Consider the following 26,972-nt stretch of genomic DNA (forward strand, 5'->3'; position numbering starts at 1 on the left):
TCAGCATTTACTGGGTTTGCTACATCGAGGACAATAGTTTGAAGATTTTTGCTACACAGGGTTGTTGCAGTTTGTACTGATGCTTCAGTTTTTGAGCTTTTTTAATTCGTTTTCTGATCATATTCAGTTGATTCTCCTCCCTGCATTTGTATTATCTATAGCAGATGTGATTTTTAGTTTTGTAGTCTTCAACAGTGGGGAGATATGGAGGATACTTGCTTTTGGAGAAGGGAAAAATCGCCTGTTTCTAAATGGAATTCTCTGAAGGTAGTATCCTCCATTGATCCATAGATGATGGTCATGTATTAGGCATAGTTGAAAGGGTATGAGTGAGAGATCAAAACTTCACACATGCGCTAATAGGGCTTATAGAAGGGAATGTAAAACTTTTTAGACCTTGCTAGTCAGCCTCTATGGGAACTTGCAGCAGGCGACACAACCCAAGATAGGGGATCTAAGGAGGATACTACCTTCAAAGAACTCTAGTTAGAGGTAAGTGATTTTCCATTACTTTCTAATAAGAGAGAATGGATGTGTGAGCTTTAAGCAAGGTAAATCTGCAGAATGCCATATAAAGTGTATTATCCCACTGTTCGACATTGTGTACTACTGAAAAATGTAGATATCTGAACTATTGTACTTCTGTGTAAGTATATATATATTGCTGCTTTAATACGTGGGAATGTTGATGGTCTGGGAGGGTAATGTTATGCTTTATTTACTAATACAAAGTAATTCTGAAATTCTTCAGTATGCTGAAAGTTTGCATTTTGAAATTTTTTTTCTGATTCCCATCCCCAGTTCATGTAGCAAGACTGCATAGCTGCAAACTTAATAGGGCTCCTCTGAGGCACTGAGATCTGTCAGTATGTATCTCAAGATAGTTTTTGAAATAATACTTACACTATCTGCATTGTTCAAGGGCATGGTTTTAAAAAGACCTGAATCATTCTTTCCATAAGGTCAGTTAGAAGTATGCGTAAAAAAACGTCACTTCAGGGAGGTAAACAGGAGCAGCAATTCATATACTGATTTCTGTAGGTACTAGTGTAGAAGCCTGAATTTAACAACATATTATGCATAAGCTAAAAAAAAATTCTTGACTGCAAAACTTTTAAAATTTCACAAGATGAAGAACATCTGAGAGAAGAGTAGATGCAGTCAGGATCTAGTTGTCATACTGAAACGATGATACAAGAAAACAGTGGAAAGTGCTTTGTAATACCAGAAAACTAGTAATAATACAAGTATTCTGGAGATGTAACAAGTACCATTCTGCTTCACTAAGTGGTGTTAGTTTTCACTATCTTTTGTATGTTAACTCTTCTTTTGGGGACGTAAACAGGCATACAGGTAGACCTTGTATGTAGTTCTGTGTGAACTTTTTGGTACTATTCCCAAGCTAAGTGTTGGCAGTTTGAAGGAATGTGGATGATGTGATATTTACAGGTTTTAAGCTAGGCTGGTAACAACAAGGTCTTGCATTTTTAGTTGAACATATTTTTGGATATGGTAAACTAGATCTTTGAAAATCTGAGATGGTAATTAGTGTCTAGTTTTTCCCACGAACACTTTTGCTTAATTGCTCTTTGTGTAACTTTCCTTAAAGGACCTACTGCTCCTGTTCACAGGTTTTATGCCAATGCTTGCATTAACCTAGCTGTCAAACTGTTGACTATATCATAACGCATTTCTGTGAAGAAGTGCCTATTTTCATCTTGCCATCTAGTTGTCTTGACATCTAGTTATTTTTGACTGTTTGTTATGGCATTTTAGTATGCTAAGTGTTATAAATTTCATAATCAAAATGTTAAAAACCAATATACTCAGAACTTGGCTGGACAAGGCCCTGAGCAGTGTGCTTTGTTGGACCTGCTACGAGCAGGGAGTTAGAATCAGGTGATCTCCAGAAGTCTCTTTTGGCCTGTATTGCTCTTCTGATTCTGTAAATGCTAAAAAAAGTTTTGCTTTTTACATACTAATCTATTGCTTGATCTTTTATGGGCTGTTTTGAAATGTGCATGCATTAGAAATGCTTAGTAGCTCTTAGACTACATAATAGTTATGTCTTTGAAGATAACTTCAAAGGTAACATTTACTCCAAAAGTAGAGCTGCACAAAAATCAGGGACGTCTTGTGGTAGGTTGTGTGGTGTAGAAGCTTTATCACTGGTTTTGCTGAGTAAACTGTCAGAGTTGAAAATAGTGAACTGCGTTAGAATAGGGATTGTGTTAAGAAACATCCTGCTCAGCAGAAATAACTTTGGTGCAAAGATTATATAGGATAAAGCTGGAGGAGACAAATGAGTAAACCTAGGGAACAGAGGCCTTCCTCATGCAAGGTTTAAAAAATACAAGTATATTCATACAGTGCAAAAAAAAAATGGGATTCTCAACAGTTTTAATCAGGTTTTTTCAAAGCACAGTTTGCTCTGTGTGTTAAGTGAAACCACAAGAGCAGTGTAGTAATGCTTCATTCAGTTTTTGAGGGTCCGAAGGAAAATTTTTTCCATATATTAAAATTATAGTATGTTTCCTTGTTACATTGCACATCACATGAGTCTACATAAGCATTAATTAATCATTTATGTCCCATCATTCATATATTCCCGTTCATTCATATTCATGTTGATGCAGGAATTGCAAGATTTTTCTTTGACTTGAAATACATTTTAATTGTTTTGACTGGCATTTGATTCATAAAAGATAGCTCTGTGGTCATTAATGTCTTCTGTGTTTGATGTTTACAGTGTTGGCTGGTAATTCTTTTGTGTTCATTTAAATAGTTCTGAATTCCTTAATTACTTCACAGAACAGTTAAAATTATTTCTTCCCTTTTCTCTTTAAGCAGGTTTTTAACTTCCTTAAACTTTCTTGCATTTGAGAATGAGATTCCTCACATTTCAGTGCATAACCTAGATAAACATTAGCTATTTGTTGACCTCGATTAAAAAGCAACCTAGTCTCGGAACTGTTTAGGAAGTGAAATAGTAGTTTGGTTTGATCTCTGAAATATTTCCATGTATTTAGAGAGTGTCTCTTCCTAAGAGCTGTGATGTCAGGACTGTTGAAAGGCTGTTCAGGCTGGATCTGAAAATGGTGATACAGCTGCCTTCAGTGTACAGTTGTCTTATTGTGTTGGGCACGTTTTTAATTAGTCAGTATTTGTCACCAGGGATAAAATCCTTTTTAAAAAAGTCCTTTCTCCTCAACAGAGCTTTTATGAAACATTGGTTTTATTATTGTTCTTGCTGCTTCCCTGAGCTCTCAGACAGGAAGGAGGAGGAAAGAATTGGAGTCTTTTTGAAGAACTTGACATATCCTTGATTTCCTCCCAAAGTGGGATTTGTCAAACGACATGATTTAGATAGCTGGCAGAGAACTTGAGATTACTATGTTACAGTTGGCGAGTTTCCTCTGCCCACTTAAGCCTGCTCTTTCTTATTAAGACTTGAGGGAACAGCTGCACTCCGTTTAAGAGATGCTGATTTTTAAAGCATTGTTTCTGTTTGTCTGTACTTTAAACTGAATGTCTATATGCAGGTAGTACTTGTGTTCACCTCTGTAGGTGAACAGAAAACTTCTGGGTTCTGGGAGTTCAGAAACCCAAAACCTGTCAGGGAGTGAGGTGGCTGAGTTAAAGGCTTTAACTTTTAACATCTCTGGGTAAAATTCTTCTCTGCATCCATCTGTATTTTTAGTTTGAACAAGTTTGTTCTCAAGTACGTGTAACTTCTGTACAACACCATTGTTGCGAATAGTGATAGGGAGAGGACTAATGATCACTTTGGTTGTATTTGAAGTATTACTTGCTGTAGTAGAAATTATTAAACTCCTGGGTTTAAGGATTAGTGAGAGATGTTTTAGGCAGCTGCCAGAGGACAAAATACCAGTTACTGGTCAGTCACTTCATAAGGCTTATTCTAGGAAGCTAATTTTGTGTTTATAGGAGATGGCTGTATCTCATTCTCACTTCTTTAGAGTGGAGCTCAAATCCTCTCACCCTCCTTTCTCCACCTCTCAAAAGTGGTAGGACCTTCAACTATAGGTTCGTAGACTGGGCCTAAGGCTTCTTAGGCAGGGCACTGAGGAACTGAGTTACTTTTTTTTTTTCCCTGCTGCCTTGTCTCACTTAGTAATTCTTGGATGATATCAGGTGGGAAAAAACTATTCTTGATATATATAATAACTATCTCACTTCTGGGAGGACAGGGCCAAACCAGGATTAAAAAATTAAAGCTCATTTTCACAGCAGTTGATTGAAAAGATGTGAATGTGGTGTGCAAGATAACAGGAGTAAATGCCATTTTGTATTGTGTACTTATAAAAGAAAAGGACAAATTTTGATTCATCAAATACTGAATGAAATAGCAGTATTTTGTGGTTTGTTTAATCTTGAGCTGGGTAGAAAGGTTGGTTTGTCTTAATATTTTCCTGACTCTGTGTCTGTATCAAAGTTTGTCAATCGAATTTTGGTTGTAGGTTTAATTGAAGTTGTATGTGTTTGCAGTTTCATTGTAAATTTATCATTCTGATTTACATCTACATAGCAAACATGTTTTAAAAATCAGGTAACATCTTTTTATTATTAGGAAGAAGCACTGCATGCTTTCATTCAGCCCGAGATTCTTGATGGCCCCAATCAGTATTTTTGTGAACGGTGTAAGAAGAAGTGTGATGCCAGGAAGGTAAAGACTGTCCAAATCACTTGTGAAAATGACTTTTGATAAGTGCCAATCCTCACCACGGTAGCACAATCCTCTTGTCTTTTCTTTGTTTAGGGTCTGCGGTTCTTGCATTTTCCCTATCTGCTGACACTGCAGCTGAAGAGGTTTGACTTCGATTATACCACTATGCACAGAATTAAACTCAACGATCGTATGACTTTTCCTGAAGAGTTAGACATGAGTGTCTTCATTGATGTTGAAGATGAGGTAAAGTGTTTCATTTCAGAGAAAAGTCTAACTTTACATCACCCTTTGTGACCAAAAGAGATTCAGACAAGTTGAAGTACTTTTCATTCTGGATTTGCAATATACATAGAAGCCTTGAGATTTGTATTTTTTAAATCACTTGTGTGAAGAAAAAAGAAATGAGAAACAGCTTCTTACTAGAACACAGGAACTCTATAGTCATTATAGAAACATGCTTCATTTGCAATATAACAAAAAAACACGTGGCCTGATTTAATAGTTTCAAATTAAAATATTGCCATGGCTAAAGAACATTTTATATAGATGAATAATAGTTAAAATGAATTTATTAGGCTGACACTTTAATGTTCTTAATGAGAAACTCAGAGAAAGTTAAACTGTGAGTTTAGTCCAGAAACATTAATGATTACTTCCCTCAGTTCTGGCCAAAAATCCATGTTGTGCAAGTACATTCACCAAAAATTTTGTGCACCTTCTGCATTAAAAACTAAATTAAGTCCTCTAATTCCATTCCTGAAAACTTTGTCATTTTGCTAGTTTGTAGCAGTATAATGCTGCACTGATATGCATATGGAGAGGCCCTGTATGGCCCTTTGGTTTATGCAGCATGCCATTTAAGCATTTAGCTCTGTGTTACTGAGGGGGGTAAATGAGAATAAAGATTGATGTGGGAAAACAGAACTTGAAGCAAAATTAGCAATCAAAAGAATTACCCAGAGGAAATTGTATCAGGTAAGAGGTGGGTATACTGACTTGTACTAAATGAACTGTGTTCATAGTGTTCACATCGTGCTTTCCAGCTAATAAAACACTAATCAGTCTTAGTGTAATCCCTTAATTCTGTCCAGTGAGTTGAAATGGAAAAAAGTCATCTGTGGATGAAAATCTTCCTAGTCAAATCACTTCTCATTAATAGACCCATGCTATAACAGGATTTGTTACCTGATTAATATTAGACTTCTAGGTATTTAATTGAATTAATAGGTGGAACAAGGTAGTAACAGATACATACTTGTCAAGTATGAAACCAGGCAATTACTTTTTGATTGCACACAGGATGTAAAAATGCTGATCAGAGATGTGAACTGAAGGCAGTTACTAACAGACACAAGTCAGTTCTCATTGCTGAACTGCAGAGGTCTGTGGGTTTTTGAGGAGTTTCATTGTTTTGCAGATTAGAATTTTTTTCATTTCACAAATATATTATTTCTTGTGTGTATCTTTAATAGTTGTTCTAATATTAGTATGTCTGTATTTTAAGAAATCTCCTCAGACCGAGAGTTGCACTGATAGTGGAGCTGAAAATGAAGGCAGTTGTCACAGTGATCAGATGAGTAATGATTTTTCTAATGATGATGGAGTTGATGAAGGAATCTGCCTAGAAAGCAATAGTGCAGCAGAAAGAATTTCTAAAGCTGGCAGTGAAAAGGTATGTTCAAAACTGTTGTACTGGATCTGATTGGGATGGGGTTAATTTTCTCTTTAACAGCCTGTATGGTGCTCTGCTTTGGATTTGTGACTAAAGCAGTGCTGACAGCACACCTATGTGCTAACTCTTGCTGAACAGTATAGCACAGCACCAGCGTTTTCTGTTTCTCATTCTGCCCCTGTGATGAGCGGGGCTAGAGGTGGGAAAGAGGCTGTAAGAGGGTCATAGCTGGGATGGCTAATCTGGATTGACCGAAGGGATATTCCGTGCTGTATTCCCTGTTGTGTAATGACATGCTCAGCAGTAAAAATGTGGTTTTGCAAAGTAACTGCTGCTCAGAGACTGGGTGGACATTGGTCTGCTGGCATGGGAGAGTGAGTTAATTACCTTTGCATTATTTCATCCCCCTCCCCCCCCCTTTCACTTATTAAACTGTTATAATATACAACTGCAAGGTGTTTTTGATGTTTGGTCTTCCAATTCTCACAGCTATCCTGCTTGAGGGGGAGGAGTGACTGGGTGCTCAGTTGCTGGCCAGGGTCAACCCACCACAAATGTGAATAATAAAAATATAATTAGTTCTCACATTGGGGTGGGTGTGTGTTTATTCAAATTCCAAGAATTACACTACAGTAAAGGAAAGCATGCAACTGATTTGGAGATCATCCAAGAAAAAGGTCTTCCAAGCTTGTCAGACTCGAGAAATCGAGAACTTGTTTTGGCAGCAGACCCTCAAATTGTTTTGTCTTGAGCAGTGTTGTTTTCTTTGAGGTGAGCTGTTACAGGCCTGCTAGATTTGAGTGTAAAAGTTTCTTGCCGTTTAGAAGATTCAAAAGTTTTCATCAGTTGCTGCGATCTGTTTCTTGTCCTTATAAAAATGGTTGTATAGCTGAGGCAATGGCTCTGAAGGCTAAATATTCACTCAGTCACCTTGAGTTAATATAGAGGAATTGAGCAGCAAGCAGTCTAGGATAGCAGTCATCCTTCTGTGGGACATAAATATTATCAGAGATATTGGAGAACCTTTGAGGTTTCTTGCCAATACAAAATAATGTTTAAAATCTTGGTTTACTGTAATCTCTACAGCGTATATGTTATGTGTTATTCCTTACAAATGTTCTGAATACCATAAATCTTAACTGGGGAAAAAAAAAAAGGGTGCATAGTTTCAGTAGGATATTCTGTCCCTGTTCTAAGTATCTCTGAAGCAGATGTCATATCCTAGTACTGAGAGTAGCTTTGTCCCATTAATTCATACTGCTTGTTCTCCTGGAAAGCTAGCTGTCAAGCCATGCTGTTAGTTTAATAGATGCAGTGTATGGTGAGAATTTACAGAAAATTTCCTTTATATAATCTAAAAATATTTATTTCTTGTAACACCTATGTGTCTTTCAGTATTGTTTACTTTTTAATATATGCACAACACCGAAAGTATTTCCTTAATACCCTTCATTTCATATATGAAAAAAAGGTTTATGACAGCAAACTTGGAGTGCTGTGGGAAATTAATGCAGAAGGCTGATAAGCAGTAGATGTCATGTTGCTGGTTTGCAACATAGAGTAAGTGGCAAAAAGCAATTTTCAGGAATGAAGGGAAGGGTGATAACAAGCCTAAGTTTGTAGCTGCAGGCAAGTTGGTCATTACTTTGTGTTTAATACCTGTCTTGAACAAGAATTCACAAATTCAGAGCTTGGAAAGAAAAAAGGTAACAGTAATGCTTTTATGGCAGTTCAAGAAATGTTTTCAGAATTTTTTTCATAAGTCATTCCCCACCAGCGAAAGGGGAAATTACTCTTGACTTGCATTAATACATACCCCTGTATAATGCTTAGTATATCAGGGGTCCAGTTTTGTTTGGAGTCTGTTGCAGTAATGCATTTCTGTTATATCAATCTGTTTTGTAGCGTGCTACTGTTTGTATACTTGGGTTCCTGTAATTGTTAAAACTTTTTAATACGGTTGTTAGGTTACCTTTTCTTAACACATACAACACCTTTTTCTTCTCTCCCCAGAGTTCTTTACTGTATGAACTTTTTTCTGTTATGGTTCATTCTGGAAGTGCTGCTGGTGGCCATTATTATGCCTGTATAAAATCTTTTAGTGACGACCAGTGGTACAGCTTTAACGATCAGCATGTTAGCAAGGTAAAAATAGTATGTTTAATTATCTTGTGCACTTGGAATTGTCCTGCTGCTGCATTTCAGGTGTTACATGTATTCATAAATATTACTCAAATCAAGAACCTGGATAATGTTTTTCTAAGAAGTTAAAAAAAAGTTTATATTTGTTTTAAAATGAGGAGTCAGATCACTTTGAAACAGATTGTTTGCGGTCAGCAAATAAGCAGAAGTATTAGTAAAATAGTTATTGCTATTGTGCCTTAATGATGTAATTCTGTTTTTCCTAATGACAGTAAATGCATCTTCATTGGTATTTCTCAAATAATCCCTAAATTGATTTTCTTTTAGATAACTCAGGAAGATATTAAGAAAACATATGGTGGATCTTCTGGAAGCAGAGGCTATTACTCCAGTGCTTTTGCTAGGTTAGTAGTACTGTAATGCTACTTTTCTTTCTGATGGTGGTTTGGTGTAATCAGATGAAAGACCAAGATACATGTACTTAACGTGTCAGCTGAAAATTAATCGTAAATGCTTCAGGTTTTAGAACTAACCTGACTGCTGTTTCAGATCATCAAAACAATGTGGTACTTATTTTTGAAAATTCTTTTTGGTTAGCCTGTTGCAGAGCTATGTGTGATGTAGCTCCTTACTGAAATAACTAAAACATCTTTTGAAATGAAATATTATCTTCCTGTCCAATAAATTCAGGTAACTATTTGTTTCTCCACCAGCTCCACAAATGCATACATGCTGATTTACAGACTGAAGGATCCAACAAGAAATGCAAGTAAGTCTGTTTTGCAGTTAACTCGTAAGAGTCTTTTGTGGACCAGGGTGTTTTACACATGATAAGGCCTAACTTTGGTGAAGATGGTAGTAATGGTATTTTTAGGGTCAGATAAAGTCACTTTCCTATAGGAAGACATCTTTTATAGCTTTTTAATATTTTTCTTATAGTAAGAATGAAGTGTTAATATTAAGACTGGTTGAATTGAGCCAAAGATTAATTTGTTTGCAGTATCATACCTGTATTTATTTTTTTCTTGAAGGAGAAGTTCAGTAGCTTGCCCTTATAAAGGAAAAGCGATCATTTTGTAGCCTGCATTCTTTAGTGTGTTTTCTTTGTCATTAAATGTTCAAGAGGTCAGGTGTTCCAAAGCATAGACTCAAGCTCTCAGTCTTAAAATCATACTCCATAAGTAGAATATTTTGGTAGTGGTGGATTTATTTTATTATTAATTGTAAACTGAAGTTACATAAGACTTAATAGATGAGTATCAACTGAAAGCTTTGGCATCTCATATTGTGTAGCTCCTTTTGGGGCATACTCGTTTTTAAAGCATATGCAAGCATACCAGAGGCTTAAGTATACTTTAAAGTTTGTAACACACCAGCTTGTAATGTGTCCAGAGGAGGAGGGAATTAAAAAAAAATCTTTGAAGATAACTTTTTGTTTATCCCATTCTGCTGCTGTAAATATTCAGGAAGGGTGATGGTTGTCTGCTTCCTGTAACTGTTTCTTTTGGACTAAAATTTTGAATTCCACCATGAGAAACTGAAGAGGACTATTAGCAAGAATAAGGAAAGAAGTTGACAGTGCAAGGATGAGTAAAATAAGCTTTAATGTTTTTTGGAATACAAAATAATAGCACTCCTCACACCTAAATTTATAATAAATATCATTAAAAAACAAACACCACAACTAAAATCAATAAAAGTAAATGGCAACTATTTTGTATCAGTATATTCAAAGAAGTGTTTTATGATACTTGGAGGAAATTTGTCACCTCATTTCAACATCCTTATAAACACAAACCACATTTTTAGCAACAATGTATTTCAATACTAGTATTTTCAGACATCTTACCTTCTATTTTTCCACTTTTTTCCTACTTTAATTTACTTTTCTCAGGCTTTCTTCAAAGTTGAACAATAGAGAAAATAAGGAGGGGAAACCCTAAGTATCTCACAAAATCAATTTTTATTGGCTTCTGTGTGTTTCTGAGAATATGTGCTGGGGGGGCAGTGCAGTTAAAAATCTCTCCGTAAGTTTCAAAGTAGCAGCATCGGAAGTAGATACTTTATCTAGTTTTGAGGTGGATTCAGTACAAGGAGGATACTGTTAAAAATTCTTATCACAAATTGATAAAGTAGTAAGTCTTAAGAGCAACAAAAATAATGTTGTTCCAATGCTTCTATCCTTGAAACAATGTTAATCATTGTGAACAAGAAGTGCCTGTAGATTGTGAAGCTGAAGAATGAGCAGAGGCATAAACAAAGTTTGTGGGTCATGAGCTGTGCTTAGAAATAGATTTATTTTTTTTTTCCTGTAAGTGCCACAGTTGTTAATTCTTAAGCAAATAAAAAAAGCTGAATATGCTGTTTTGGATTTCCCAATGCCAAACCCATTTTCCCAATTAATTTTGGTAGAGGTGGCACCAGGTTTGTAAGACAACTATATTTGCAAAACCTGATTTTTTTTTTTTAAACTCTGAAGTATTACATGTTCTTGTTTTATTAACCAAAATCCTGTGAAGCACACCAGTCTCTAAGTGTAATATCACAACATAGGCAATATCTTAGGACTTATGTCAGCTAATTCACTTCCTAGGACATGCCTCCTTTATTGCAAAAACAGGTTGAAGTGCAACCATCAGTCTGTGTGTCTCTCTTTAGCAGCTAGGCTTCCCTTACTGATACTGGAATATCAATCTTGTCCTAAGAGCGTTTTCTGGCCTTGCTGACATATAATTAGGTGGAATAAAAGGCTGACTTCATTTTCATTGAAATCATGAAACAGAAAACAGGACGTGGTGTAGTGGGCATGATACATTTGGGTGGAGAAGAGTGCGGGAAAAAGCAAGACAGGTAAATAATGATTCCGAAGATGTTGCTCACAGTGGGATTCTTTTAAACTATTGTATTGTTTTTACTGGCAGAGTTTCTTGAGGCACATGAGTATCCAGAGCATATTAAACAATTGGTACAGAAAGAAAGAGAATTGGAAGAACAAGAAAAGAGGCAACGTGAAATTGAGCGCAACACTTGCAAGGTTAGAATTTCTTCTGACTAAAGTAACAATACCTTTCTAGTAAGAAGTGTTTCTACAACAAAGAACAACTTTTTACTACAATACAGGAACTCTTGTGATGTCTTTGTATTTGTAACTCTTTAAAATTAATTGTATGCCTGTTGGAAGCTTGTACACAGTGGAGGAGATATTCATCAGACATTGAGTATGAATGTCAATTATCAATTGGTATTAAAACCAAACCAGAACTAGTTAATCTGTCATCACTTGATTGCAGCAAAATGTGTGCTTTCTTTTATAGGATTTGCACCCTGCCTACAGTTTAGAGATGTTCTGGTTATAGATGGTATATGTTAGTTTGCAAAAATATATAGGTAGCACTAGTTTGTACATGTGTATATCTACTGTGCCTTGGGCTGTAACAGCTGAAAGTAAACTGTTCTATAGCTGAAGTAGAGCTAATAATGTATTTCATACTAGATTGTTTGAATATAGGGTTGTAAGTTTAAATATACTTTAATACGCAAGGTCTTTGCAAATACCTTAATGTTAATTTTTCTTCCTTTTGTACTTAATAGATTAAACTGTTCTGCATGCATCCTACTAAACAAATAATGATGGAGAACAAATTAGAGGTTCATAAGGACAGGACGCTGAAGGAAGCTGTGGAAATAGCTTACAAGGTAAGATATGCATAACAGCCTAATTGTTAGAAATCATTTTTTCTGCTGTTGTATATCTTCAGATTTAAAATTTCTAAGGGAGTGTTTGTGTGAGGGGTTGGCTGTGAAGTTTTTTTATTGTGGATGGTTCTTTGAGGGTTGATTTGGGGGTTTTCTGTGGTAGTGGTTTTAAGTTTTCTAGTTGAGTGGTATTGACAGAGTTTTTAGCTATCTGATGATTTCTGATGTAGCCTGCCCTTTTAAAAGGCAGTATTATTTTATATAACCTTATTTTAAAAACAGACAGTGAGAGCTGCTGTTAGACTCACAGTAGCCTCAGTAAGTTAAAATAATTCAGAATGCGTATTTCTATTGCAGTAAAAAAATTGTATTAGATATGGAATGAGAATTCTTTGAAGAAACTTACCACATAGCTAATACAATAATATCAGCAGGCACCAAAAGCATCTGTTGATCTTTGCTTCCACAAACATGTGGAAGTCAAACACATCTATTCTTGCATCCTTGTACTCGGTTGTTCTTGCCGTATGCATTGTTGCCTGGGAGAGTAGCAGCAGAGAAGTTAGATTTGGAATGAGTTAACCTCTGGAATGCATGTGCTTGTATACATACTTTTCAAACTTCCCAAACTTACTTTTTTTTTTTAATTTTAATGTAGACTTCTCCCATAATTTAGAAAAACATATATAATTGTCAATACATGTATAAATAGGTATATATAGTATGTATATGATACATATGATGTGTGTGCATATTTTTTCTAAAGCCAAGTTGAAATCTGTGAATTCAAAGAATTTCTGAATGGACACATAAAAGGGGGAAAAAGTAAGGTCACAAATAAACTGTTGTTAAACTTTTTGGGGTTTTCTTTGTGTGTGCATGATTTAGCTAATGGATTTAGAAGAGGCTGTTCCTTTGGATTGCTGTCGTCTTGTCAAATACGATGAGTTCCATGACTACTTGGAACGATCTTATGAAGGAGAAGAGGATACACCAATGGGTTTATTACTTGGAGGTGTCAAATCAACGTACATGTTTGACTTACTTTTGGAAACAAGGCGACCTGACCAAATTTTCCAGTGCTATAAACCTGGTGGTAAGATATATAATTATGTCTAGACAAAGATAAACTAGAATTGTCCCTTGTGTGATGGTGTGAAAATAAAACTTGTAAAATACAGAACTTCGTTATGGTAGGTGAAAGAGTAAAAACTTTATACAAAATTTTATGAAATCAGTACTTGGGACTACGTACTGTGCTGTGTTGCCAGCTTCTAATTGAAACAGTTCTAAGGTATACTGAAATTTTGTTAAATGTGGAACACTTTTTCCTCTGTATTAAAATTTATGTGAAAATGAAATTCTGAAATTGGACTGCTTTTCAAATTCATTACTGCTTGTATGAATTTAATGCAACCCCTTAATCAGTACTTCAGATAAGTCTGTGTATTTTGCTTGTTGAATTCTCTTACGTAAATGTGGTTTTGTTTTCATTTTCTTCTTCCCTGCAGAGGTCATGGTAAAGGTTCACGTAGTTGACCTCAAGACTGAATCTGTTGCTCCTCCAATAAGTGTACGAGCTTACTTGAATCAAACAGTTTCAGAATTTAAACAGCTAATTTCAAAGGTAATTTATTGTTATTAAGGACTTGTATTAGAATTTTGATTTGTTCTGACTGAAAATGTCATAATTTAAATACCTAAAATTATAGTCTGCACCTTTTGCCGGTCATACTGTGCGTCATGTCCAGTAGGGTTCAGTTGCAGTTGAGCTTGTCTGCTCACTGCTGCTAAAAGTAGCTATCTGCTGCTTGCCTCCATACAGAGTTCTATCCTGGCTTTTGCACAAGCTTAGCCACTCTGAGGCCATATTGCTTACTGTCTTACTGAATAATAATGATTTTGGGGAAGCTGAGGAGTTGGGTTCATGGGATATTACTGCTTCTACTGAATTGGAAGATGGATGTTTTACTTGATCAGTTCTGTGTAAAATAGACCAGTGGTTGGTGTAAATTCATAATACTTGTTGTGAATCACTTTTTCAGCAATTTGAATTCAGTTTAATCAAGAAGTGAGCAGTGTACAAAACGTGATGCTTAAGAATATTTCTTGTTTTCAGTTGGTTCATACCCTAAAGAATAAGACCAATTCCTCATATTACTGGTCATTAACAAGTTGGCAGTTCTCTGCAGAGACAAGCCATTTTAGTCTACTGAACTTTTGGAAAAACTAACATTTGTTACGTGTCAAAGGAACTGGGACTGAACTGGTTTGGGAAGTTTTCCCATGTGCCTTTGCAGTTTTTTTTAAAAGAAAATAACCTCTCCTTTCCCTGTGAACAGTCTTAAAAAACGAAATACTTGTTCCAGTGCTTGAAACAAGATGTAATGCTCATGTTACCCTACTGTCAATGTCTTATTTTAGGCTACACACCTCCCTGCTGACACCATGCGGGTAGTATTAGAACGTTGCTACAATGACTTGCGTCTTCTGAATGTTTCCAGCAAAACCCTGAAAGCTGAAGGCTTTTTTAGAAGCAACAAGGTACATGCTCTGGTTTTTAAAATGTTCATTTCATGTGCTTGTGGATTTCACTGCTGTGCTATAAAAGGTCTGGATATCTGTATAGGAATGGGCAGCTGTCACTTATGTATCGAGTACTGTGTGGGGATTTTTAGCTAGCAAACATTGTAGTGCTGATGAATACTGTAGGCTGTATCTGTACCAAGGTGTACATAACAAGGTGGAGCAGATTCAGAATGAGACCTCTGGTTGGTACTCAGAGGTTCAAGTGATGGTGAGGTAACCTTTATGAAGTTTTTTAAATGTCAACCCTTCTTTAGAGGACAGAAGTTGCAAATTTACTCTGAAATATGCTTGATTTATTTTCTGAACCTTCTGAGCACCTTTTCCTGGTCATGGTATTAAAGTTTGGAAGAAACAACTGTCAAAACTAAGGAAGTTTTTGGTGGGTTTTGTCTTAAATTCAGTAATTTAAAGTCATATTGCTCTTCCAAAAAGACTTCGAAGTAAATGTTCCCAGTGGTATTTATGCAGTGCATTCAGAAAAAGGGTAACTACTTAAATAACATGTGTAACATTGCCCTTTTTACTACAGGATTAATAGTACATCTTTAAGCATGTTCTGCACATCCTTGGTGTCTGAAACTTACAGAACATACCATCCTTGATGTAGAAAGATTAAGGAAGGCTTTGGCTTATAGCTGAGCAAAACAGTGGCATGGACTTGTTAGTCAGTTACTTCTAGCTCATTCACATTCATATTATCACTACAACGCAGCAGCCTTTGACAAAGGGAGAAGATAAATTTATTGCTTGTATTCTAATTTGTCCTATTGCTTACCCATGTGTACATATTAATATTTCTTATGACACTGTACTTAAAAATAAAGACTGCCAACTGTAGTTGTGGGGCTCGCTGATGCCATAAGTAATCTAAGTATACAGATTCACAGAAATTTAGTTTGGAAGGGACCTCCAGAGATCGAGGCCAACCGCCCCACCAGAGCAGGTTCAATGAAGGCACAGGCATTGGTGTCCTGTATAATACACTTCTAAACATGGAAGTGCTTACTGCAGCTGGTCAGTCTAGTTAGTTTAATCTTAACAGGATTATGAAAATAACAAAGTTAAATCATTATCAAAGTATAGACTTCTTAGTCTTTTTCTAAAGATGTATTTTTAATTTTTTATGGAAGTTGACGTTTCTTAGTCCTGTCTCTTAGCTGTGGTTGCTCTTATTTTATTTAAATAACACTGTTATTTTATGTTCAGGTATTTATTGAAAGCTCAGAGTCTTTAGATCATCATGTGGCATATACAGATTCTCATCTATGGAAACTTCTGGATCGTCATGCAAATACAATCAGGCTATATGTTTCGTTACCAGAGCAGTCTCCTGGATCTCAGTTTAGACGAATTTATCAGAAGTGTAGTGGAGATTCAGGCAACATTGATGAAGCCTGTGAAAGAGTAAAAGGCCCTGCAGGTAACATGAAATCTGTAGAGGCAATTCTGGAAGAAAGCACTGAAAAGCTTAAAAGCTTGTCCCTGCAACAGCAGCAGGAAGGAGACAATGGAGACAGCAGCAAAAGCACAGAAGCCAGTGATTTTGAGAACATTGAATCACCTTTAAATGAAATAGACTCTTCAGCATCAGCAGAAAACAGAGAACTTGACAACCAAATTCAGATTTCAGATCCAGAAAATCTGCAGTCTGAGGAACGGTCAGACTCAGATGTAAATAATGACAGGAGTACGAGTTCAGTGGACAGTGATATCCTCAGCTCCAGTCATAGCAGTGATACTCTATGCAATGTGGACAATGCCCCGCTTCCCTTGGCTAATGGACTCGATTCTCATAGTATCACAAGTAGTAGGCGATCAAAAGCAAATCAGGGGAAGAAAGAAACCTGGGACACAGCAGAAGAAGATTCTGGAACAGACAGTGAATATGATGAAAGTGGCAAGAGTAGAGGAGAAGCACAATACATGTACTTTAAGTCAGAACCCTACTCTGCAGATGAAGGTTCGGGAGAAGGGCAAAAATGTATGTATTCCTTTTAAAACGCCTTAAAACAATCAAACTATGTGATTCGTATGCTGTATTAAAATGTCTAATGACAGTATTGAAAAACTTGTTTCTATGTCAAACTAAAGCAAATGAAAGTGTGAAGATGGGTGGTGGTGTCATGTTCCAACAACCTGGCTTAATTTTGTGCTTGCAATAAGTGATTGCATGTTTAAACAGTATGTCTTGCTTTTGTTTTTAAGAAAATTGAAAGCTGCCTCTGCAAGTGATTTTCTGGAGAGTGAGCTGAATTGTCTTCCAGTGAAAGGAAAATAGTTGCATGTGCTGCTGCTTTGCCTGTTTCAGAATGCAGATATTGACTGTGGCTCACAGCAGTACTTCTGTTAACATTTAGATTAATAAACTTGAGAACTCTAGTCATCCTACTCTGAAGAAATTCAAATATACATGAATACTGATAATTTAATTCAGTAGACTTGCTTTTCATTGGTATAAGTACAATAGGTACAATGTAGCATATGGCTGATGTGAAAATGCCGGATTAAGTTCAGTGTAAGAGCCTAAGTTGTGTGTTAATGATCATAAAGACAAATAATTTTAAAACAGTGCTCAGTGGCTACATATAACTAACAAGAAGAATAATTAAAGTAGGATATAAAGTTTTCCTGTCTATCTAGAAATCTTGATATAATAATAAATAGGCAATATTTTTTGCTGATTTTTTTTTTTTGGAGAGCAAACCTTTTCATTTTAAAACCATTGAGAAATTTAACTGCAGCTACTGCAAAGATTTGAACAGAGTTACTCCTTTAGCCTGAAAGTATTTTTCTTTGAACTACTTTAGTTTTTCTCTTTTTGTAGGACTGGTTGTTTAAAGTAATTTTGATGCTTTCATAGTACACTGTATAAATTATTATCCTGACTGGAAAGCTTTTATGCATTTTCAGTATGACAACATGAACATGTTTATAATCCAGATTGTTTGTTTGTTGAGTTAAATATTCTGAAAATATAGCAATCTTTTATTCCAACTAGTTCAAACACAGTATGATCATAGTGTGGTTTGTACTGTAGTCCAAAGTAAGAAACACAGTTTGTAAAGATGAACTACTCATTTTACTTACCAGAACTTCATATTACTATCGTGGCTCCTTCTTAATTACAAATTTATTCCATGAAGAAGTCCCTTAATCGACATTTGAGCTTGCCTTGTGGTGTCCTGTGACTTTTCAGAACAGAGTTAACCAAACTTTTTAATCCTGAAAGCCAGGAGAAAAATAAAAGCTTTTGGTGGCATGTGCCTGGCAGCCCCCACTCTAAATACTTGTTTTGTGTGAGGCAGGGAAACCTGTAGGTAGTCATCTGCAAATGAACTATCTGATTCTGTTTGTCTTAATGAGTGGAAGAGACACTGCTTTGCTCCACTACTTCAGTGATAGCATAATAGGGCAGTTCTGAACTGCTGTGTCTTCCAGGAGCACCTGCCTGTAAACACTTGAAATACAAACTCTTAAAGGTTATGGCGGTAGCACCCTCAGATAACATGTAGACATGGCCATTAACTCATTCTGACTTTTCAGTGCTGTTTTGCTGTAAGTGATAACTGTGAATATAGGGAAATAACAGACAGGGTTTGGGTTTTGGTAGCGTGGTGCTTCATGTCATTTTATCTTTATTTTTGCTTAGGGCTAATGGTGCATGTTGATAAAAGAATTACACTGTCTGCCTTCAAGCAACATTTGGAGCCTTTTGTTGGAGTTCCATCTTCTCACTTCAAAGTCTTTAGAGTCTATGCCAGCAACCAAGAGTTTGAGAGTGTCCGGCTGAACGAGACGCTTTCATCATTTTCTGACGACAATAAGGTTATTCAGAAATTACTTTGAATCATTAGAAATATATTGGTACAATATAGACAAAGTTAAGAACACATGTTACAACTTCTTGTTAATGTGCCAGCCAAAGTCATTACATTGGTCTGGGGACTGTTACAAAATGTAATTTTGATATCAGTTCTAACAGATACTCCTTTTGCCTTCTAGATAACTATTAGACTTGGAAGAGCCCTTAAGAAGGGTGAATACAGGGTCAAGGTCTATCAGCTTTTGGTAAATGAGCCAGAGGTAAGGTGTTGAATGTTTCAAGAATGATTCATGAAAATATGTGCCTTGGCCAAGGTTTTTCTCTGAAATCTTCGAGGGGGGGGGGGGGGGGGGGAGGAAGCCACTTTCTCCTCTGCTTTTTTTCTGCAAGTTTTCCTGGATTTAGAAATGGAACCTGAGATTATTTCTGTTTATGCTGTTTGAAGTACACAGTTGGAATGTGATCTACAGAGTCTTTAAGTGTCTCAGCAGTGTAAATGGAGGGAAAATGGATGTAATTGTTCCTTTGTTTTCGTTAAACATATGAAAATCCTGTAGAGTTGTTTCCAAATAAGAAACTGTTTTTGCTCATGGCTGCAGTTTTCAGTAACAGTGTACTGATTGCATTTGTCTCATACTTGCACTGCAGACTGTGCTTATCAGAATGGCTATCTGGATAATAGTCCCCTCTGTGTAAGGCAAGCCTGAAGGAGTACTAAAACCAAAAATGCCTCTTGCAATAACACAGCTCATTTGTTACATCTTTTGGGGCATGGAAAGTAAAAAAGGGATTTCACTGTATAGGTTTCAGTCTTTAAAAATTGACTTTGTATGCACCTTAATTTCAGATTTGACTTTTTGGACCAAACTATGAATTGATCAAGCAGGGAACAAGATAAATTGAAAAATAAATTTCCAATCATGGAGTTCTGCTCTGACTGATCAATTGACGCCAAAAGCATGTCATTTTTATAATCATATGGCTTATTTAATTTAAAACCTGTTTTCTAATTTGGAATGTTAATGTAATGGTACTGAGTAGTAATTCAGGCACAGGACACTGTTTCTGCAGTGGCATGTGTTCAGTGTTTGGCCTGTTAAAGGCTGCTGCTACACCAGTTAGGTAACCCTGATTCTAAATGGGTTCATTGACCCCCTTGCTTATCAAAAGCATTGTCATGGTCATTCTGTGAGGTGGATGGAACTGGTATAGAAATAGGAACAGGAGGCAAATCTGTTTTTTCCTGTTAAAAAAGTCTGTAATCCTTTTCTGTTTGTGTTCACAGCCATGCAAGTTTCTTCTAGATGCGGTTTTTGCTAAAGGAATGACTGTCCGGCAGTCAAAAGAGGAATTGCTTCCTCAGCTTCGAGAACAATGTGGCCTAGACTTGACAATTGACAGGTAAAGAGAACTGCAGTCTGTGACAGTTACCTCATTAAAGATGACTTTAAAATGTGTGTTTTTCTCTTGTGGAGAAAGGAAGTTATAAAAGGAGGAGAAACACATTATTGTCGTCCTTGAATCAGATTGTGGATACAAACATATTAACTTGGCAGTTCTTGGCTTTCATCTCACATAGAATGATATAAGGAATCATATTTACATGGAATTGCCTCTGTGCAGAATGTCTTCAGGTTAAGATATGAGAAGTTTTATTCTCTAAGAATGGTTTTCCTCATTAAGAACAGCATTGATTCAGTTCACCACAAAGCCACCTTCTTACTAGGTGCAGGCTCAGTGTAGATGACGGCAGCAAACTGTCTTTCTCCTTTTCTCACCATGACTGGGACAAAGCATTTTTTGACTGCTGTGCTTGGGTTATGTTCTCTAGTGCCCTACAGTTAAGTGCACATCACAATTTGTCTGCCTCTCTGTGTAGAGAAACCATTACAATTCAAGATTTGTGTTCATGTTTAGTTGCACTTTATTTATTTGTACCTCTTTTTACCTCCACATCTAAATCAAAGCTCATCCTTACGTACTATGACTGGATTGATGCAGTATAACCAGTAACAAATCAGATACCAATTCTTTTCTAATCGTAGAATCACAGAACACATTAGGTTGGAAGGGACCTATAAAGGTCCCCTCCCATCCCTCTGCAGTAAGCAGGGGTATCTTCACTAGATCAGGTTGCTCAGACCCCCATCAAACCTGACCTTGAATATCTCCAGGGATGGAGCCTCCACTATCTTTCTGGGGAACTTGTTCCAGTGATCCACCACCCTCAGATGGAAGAACTTTTTTCTAATATCCAACCTAAATCTCCCCTTTTCTAGTTTAAAACCATCAACCCTTGCCCTGTTGCCTTGTTGAGCAGTTCTTCCCCAGCTTTCTTACAGTCACCTTTCAGGTACAGGCAGGTCCCCCAGAGCCTTCTCTTCTCCAAGCTGAACAACTCCAACACTCTTAGCATGTCTTCATAGGAGGGGTGCTCCAGCCCTTTGATCATTTGTGTGGTCCTCCACCTCTCTTTCTTCCCTACTGCTTTCTCAAAGGGGGAGAAGAAAGACTAATAACCATATCATCAGAAGTGTTTGGGAATATTCTGTCTGCTTAGCCCAAAGGGGAAACTGTCAGCTTGCTCTCAATCCCTCTACATTTCTTGCACTGAACAAGCAGAACACAGGCTTATTTTCCTTGTTTGTGAATGATGTGGCACTAAGAGCCAGCAGTGATACCTTTGTCAGGACTATTTCAGAATGTTAAATTTGGTCCTGATAAACCTAACAAACCTCACATAAAAGAACTGTATACTGGTTTGTCAGAAAATACTCAGTTTCCACCTCTGGCAGTGGTAAGTGCTTATGAGCAGATTAAACCCAAGTGTTTTCTTTGTGATGTATTTACAGGTTTCGTCTACGAAAGAAAACCTGGAAGAACCCAGGCACAGTGTTTCTGGATTACCATATCTATGAAGAAGATATCAATATTTCAAGCAATTGGGAGGTCTTCTTAGAAATACTTGATGGTAATAATGATATAGTGTCAAGAGAAAGTAAAGATAACGTTAGAGGTTTTCTTCTTTAGAGCACATTAGAAAGTCTAGTTTCCCTTTTTTCCTTTTTTAAAGATTATTACTGAAGTTTTAATTGCATGTTATTAGAAAAATACAGAAATTAATGAAAGCTCTGCATGAAGCCAGGGACTGGGGACTCTGCAAGTGCAGTTCCGTTGTACGTAAAAACTGTAGGAACACCCATACATTAGGCTTTTATTTGATTTAACCTTTGGACTAGTATTGGTGGTGTATGATTCTATGTGCATAATACATAGAATTTGTTTTTAAAGTCAGCACAGCTGTTCAGTCATTTAGTATTTTTCAGACAGGAGTGAAAAACCACTCATTTTCTGTCATGAAGTGTTAACTTTTTGACCAGACTGTGGTCATCAAAACATCTTTGGATCAAATGTGAGAGCAGCCTGTTTATTAAACTCTACTTAAATACCATTAAAAGCATGGCATTTCTTAAGCTATCTTTTGCTTAAAACTTGGATTCCAAAGGTGTAACTTGGGGGTGGGGAAGTAGGCCATGCTGATTTTCCTCTGTTAATGGATAGAAGAATAACTTTAATTCTGCTCACTGGGGAGCTTTCTTCACAAGCCTGCCTGGCTTAAGTCTCATGTAGCTGTAATCCCACTTTTCTGGCAACTGATTAATCCTGGTATTTTTTTGTTATAACTGAATTGTGGCAGAGTGAGTACAAAAATGTGACAAACGGGCGGTTCAGGAGGCCTGCAGATCAATGTAGGGGGGGGATGTGTATCGGCTCACACCTCAGAGTAAAACTTGGCAGATGGAAGTATTTTTGTTTGGCTTTAGATTTAATTGCATTCCTGTTTCTGTAGTGAGTAGGTATTGGAGGTACTCCTTAGACCACTGCAGCCCACGTAGCTCCAGCCATGCCCCATTACAGACTTATAGGGCTTCTGAACATTCTGTAATGCTTTGTATAACTGTCAAGCTCTGCTCAAAAGGTGCTGCTTTAATCCAGCTGCAGAAGATGCAGCTAGATGCCACTGTATCCTGTGAAAATTAAGTTGTATGTAACCGATGCTACTACAGAGATTGTTAGAAGTGTGTAAACACAACTACCTTAAGTCAGAATTTGCAAGGCATTCCACCATCACCATTGTTTCATCTTGTACTTCAGGTAAATGCAGAAGACATTAGGCAGGTAACTAAGGTGTCTTAGAATAGCTTAACTAAGTTTCTTAACATAGCAGCTTTACAACATGCTACTGAAGATAATGTAAATTAGATCCTCTTTGGCCCTGAAGAAAGCTTACATAATTGCCTCAGACTTGAAATAAGTGCAGAGAAGCACTAGGTGGCTGTATCTTCATTTCAGACACTGGGTTAGTGTTGAGAGGCAGCACAAATGTAGGCAAGGTTGTAGGAAGGTATTTAGGGAGAAGCTTCAGTAGTGGTGGTGGCTTCATGCAAAACAAATGTAATGGTTAACACAAGTGTTTAAGCTGTAAGTTCTGCATGCTAAATGTCAAAATTAGTCTAATTTAAAATAAAAATCAGCCTTTTGTTACTAATCTGCTTATCTGATGTTAATTAAACATTAACAGTATTACCCTGTCAAGAAGAGAAAGCCCTTAACTGAAACTGATAGCAAAAGGCTGGAGGCAGTACTTACTAAAGTCTTCAAGGTAGTAGGTGTAAAGTAGGCTTTAGTTACTACTGTATAGCTCGTGTGGGAAGTCTGCAAGGCAAGATTTTTACTTCGTTTTGGTGGAGTGAAACACATGACTAAATATCAGATTGCTGAGAGAGGGCTCCTGCAAATGCAGGGTCTGGAGGTTGGCCTCCGGGTGGATATTGTATGTATAACCAAGTTGTGGGTGTGGTGATGAAAGGTGCCCTGGAGAAAGCCATGGCTTCTAAGAGATGCTGCCTATGAAAAATTCCTTGAAAGGAGTTGATGAAGAAAAGTTCAACTAAATCCTAGTCCCTTCCCCCATCTCTTGTGGTGTGTGGACTCCTTGCAGCACACTGACTAGGTTACTCTGTGTGTGTAGTGCGCGCTTCCATATTTCAATATACTTATGCACTGAGAAACCCCTAATTTTAAACAGGGTATATTGTGATCATATAATAAATTTCTTTCCTAGGAATAGAAAAGATGAAATCCATGTCACAACTTGCTGTCTTATCGAGGCGCTGGAGGCCATCCGAGATGAAACTAGATTCTTTCCAGGAAGTAGTGCTGGAGAGCAGCAGTGTCGAAGAATTAAAAGAGAAGGTAAAATGGGTAACATGATGCAAGTTTCTTGTGGTTTCTAGGGGCCCTATGTCATCTGCTGGGAAGCACAGAGATGTCATGGCTACACAAGTCTTGTTGCATGGTCGTTTGTTTTTTTTTATCCCAAGGAAACAAGAACCTGTCCCTTCTATTACCAAAGCCACATGAATTATCAGCTTTAGCTCTTAGTTTCCTATAATGGTCTGATATCAGAAGCCTTCAGGTGAATGCATGCAAAGTATGTCATATCTCAAAGTTCAATAAGCATATGAGTTATTACCTGTGTCCCTTATTCTTGGAAAAGCACATGTGAAAGAAAAGCTTGAATTATTGTGGCTTTGGGTTTTTAAGCCACTATTTTGGTATTTTGAAATACCAAACCTCTCGGCCTCTTCATATTAGAATTTGACAGCTGTTGCTTAGGGCCAAAGTACCTGTACCAAGTAGTGAACTATGTTTTGATTGGAAAGAAATATGGCTGTGGCATTGCTTCTTTGCTTTGGGTTTTTTCCTTAAGGCCAGAACACTCTAAGAGGTAAGCAGACGTCTGCCATCCTAGCAGAAATCCAGAGCAGACATGTGTCTTGTATTGGCACTGTTGTGTTAATCTAGTATATCAAGGGTTCCCCTCTTAAAGAAATGGCTGTTTGTATGAGGCAGTGCCCAGGTGCAAGAAGGCCACCTTGGATGTTGAGCTCAGCAAAAATCCTAGTACTAGTGAAGAGTGCCAGTGTTCCCTTATTGAAAGGCTCAGCAGCTGTGAGGTTAGTTCCTAGCCTGGAAAGAGGGCCGCTGTTCACAGCTGCCACAGAATGCAACAGCCTTGGGTTTGTGCATGTACATCGCTGACACTATGGCCTGACCTCTTGTATTCTTCAGATAGAAGGGAATTTAAAACTACAGGTTCTTGCTTGCAGTCTTCAAGATTTCCTCTTTACTTGAAAGAAAGAGTTGGCTCTTGTTTTCTTAAGAATGATGTCCAAGGAGCAAATCTATCAGTGTTCTCTCCAAAAGGCCTTAATCTTATTACTCCCACCAATAATAAAAGAAAATTGAAGGACACACCTGTAGTAACAGATGTGTCCAGCTAGCTCTTCTTTCAGACAGATTTTATTAGCACAGTGTATATTTCAGAGTTTGTCTGGCTTTTGTCAGGGCTTTTGTTTATCCTTATTTCTAAGGAAAGGAGAGTTAGGAAATCATATTGGCTGTTAGTGTCTCCTTGCTATCAGTTCAATTTGAACGTGTGTGGTTTCACAGCACATTTGATGGAGGCAAGAATCTGAAGAGTGCATCTCTTCAAGCTTTGGGAAAATGCATGGCCAGGGATGAACACAGCTCTGAGCTAGTGTCTGTGTCATGGTGGAAACCAGAATGCAGCCTGCAATTGAGTCAGGGCGAGGTAGTGATGAGACTGTGATGAGGGAGAGCTCTGCTGAGGCTCTGTGATGGGTGCTAGGACTGGGCTGCAGCACGGGGGAGGGAGGGAGGGAGAGGCAAAGGGGAAGAGCAGCCTAGGGTGCTTCCTGGGGAACAGTGGGGTTGCTGCAGGAGGACATCCAGGTGTGTGGAGATATATTTGTTGTGTGTCATGGCCTGCTTCCAGGTTGACACAACAATAACAGGTTTCATTTCAGGCGTGAAACTGAGGGCAAACTGATGGACTTAAAGGTTTAACATGAAGTAGTTGGTTTCTTTGTATTTTGGAACTTTGATCCCTTACTAATGAATTGTTCCTATTAACTTTGTTCTGTCACCCCTTCACTGTTATGAGAAGTGTGGTGAAATACTATCACAGCAAGTGTCACCTCTAGCACATTAGTAACTTCAAAAACAAAAATTTGTTCCTTAGCACTGTAATTTTGTATTAACTGGATCATTTGAGGACTTCTGAATATTTTAATTGACTTCTAGATTTGGCAGATCTGTGTATAACATGGAATAGTATTAAATGCATTGTTTTCTTCACTTTACAGCTGAGTGAAATAAGTGGAATACCCTTAGAAAACATAGAATTTGCAAAGGTAAGAAAGATTTTGCCTATTTTTACTTTTTAATGGCATGGATGTGTGATTTGAGTTTTATTCACTAAGTAATTGTTTCCTCTCAGGGTAGAGGAACGTTTCCATGTGACATTTCCATACTAGAGATCCACCAAGACTTGGACTGGAATCCTAAAGTATCTACACTGAATGTCTGGCCTCTGTACATTTGTGATGATGGTGCAGTAATATTTTATAGGTATGTATTTTATTGCAATGTAAAAAACCATCTGTGTGTAACATGAGGGGTGATGCGGTCAACAGAATCGTTAAAATACTCTTCTGTTTTAAAGGAGGAATGCTTATCAAAGAGGGTTTAAAACTTTGAGCTGAAATGTTTGTGCTCCCCAGCTTCCGAAAAACCTGAATATGAATTGTTTGCTGTTTAAGAAAACAAACACTGTACCCTCTTGCTCAGTCCTTCCCCCCAAAGCAGCGAGAGCAACGCTGAATGCACAGCCAGTTGCTGTGCTTGAGTGTGTGTCTGGATTTAATAGAACCATTTGCCTTGTGCAGTCTGAGTGCCTTGCCATAGGTTTTAGAGAGCAAGGATTTTATCTTCTGAGATGATTTCTTTAAGAAATTAGTATGGCTTCATTGGAAAAAAAGGATGTTACAATAACATTATTAACATGAAAAATGTTCAATGGGTGGCAGTAGCCCAAAGACACTGTTGGAGGACTAAGCTCGAATATTGTCACTTCTGCCAGACACGAGTGGGGCAGCCTCCTGAACACATGGTCTACTGTATTTTTCATAATTCCACCTGAGTTGGGGGCAAACAGCAGGTCAGTGATGTGCTGGCCTTGAAGAAAATCATTTGGGAGGACAGCTGGTAGTTTGGAGTGGGAGCTGGCTGGCGTGCTGCTTCCAGCTGTGTGCTGTGACTGAACAAAGAGCAGTCTGTAAAGAGCAGGAGTTACGGGGTGGGTGGAGGAGTCTGGGCTTGGTTCTTGCTGTTTCCCTGGGTCTGCTGTCAGTGGGAACTGAAAGTCTCTGACAGAAAAGCAGGTTTAGAGAGAAGAAAATCTGTAAGGAGAATTATGCTTAGTGGTGTGTTTT

General features: G+C 37.5%; 1 protein-coding gene across 1 annotated transcript in view; it reads left to right on the top strand.

The window, feature by feature from the left end:
• Positions 1-26,972, top strand: part of USP47 (ubiquitin specific peptidase 47) — a 53,700-nt gene that overhangs the window by 25,193 nt on the left and 1,535 nt on the right. Inside the window, exons 9-27 of the mRNA XM_084262739.1 lie at positions 4,592-4,687; positions 4,781-4,933; positions 6,195-6,362; positions 8,376-8,507; positions 8,832-8,908; positions 9,218-9,273; positions 11,426-11,538; positions 12,096-12,200; positions 13,089-13,296; positions 13,712-13,827; positions 14,625-14,744; positions 15,996-16,770; positions 18,439-18,614; positions 18,792-18,872; positions 19,898-20,013; positions 21,465-21,583; positions 23,738-23,868; positions 25,845-25,892; positions 25,979-26,109. Coding sequence (XP_084118865.1) covers positions 4,592-4,687; positions 4,781-4,933; positions 6,195-6,362; positions 8,376-8,507; positions 8,832-8,908; positions 9,218-9,273; positions 11,426-11,538; positions 12,096-12,200; positions 13,089-13,296; positions 13,712-13,827; positions 14,625-14,744; positions 15,996-16,770; positions 18,439-18,614; positions 18,792-18,872; positions 19,898-20,013; positions 21,465-21,583; positions 23,738-23,868; positions 25,845-25,892; positions 25,979-26,109 — 2,921 coding nt within the window. The remainder of the gene's footprint in view (positions 1-4,591; positions 4,688-4,780; positions 4,934-6,194; positions 6,363-8,375; positions 8,508-8,831; positions 8,909-9,217; positions 9,274-11,425; positions 11,539-12,095; positions 12,201-13,088; positions 13,297-13,711; positions 13,828-14,624; positions 14,745-15,995; positions 16,771-18,438; positions 18,615-18,791; positions 18,873-19,897; positions 20,014-21,464; positions 21,584-23,737; positions 23,869-25,844; positions 25,893-25,978; positions 26,110-26,972) is intronic.

The sequence above is a fragment of the Gallinula chloropus genome, assembly GCF_964237585.1.
Source record: "Gallinula chloropus genome assembly, chromosome: 4".
Taxonomy (NCBI): domain Eukaryota; kingdom Metazoa; phylum Chordata; class Aves; order Gruiformes; family Rallidae; genus Gallinula; species Gallinula chloropus.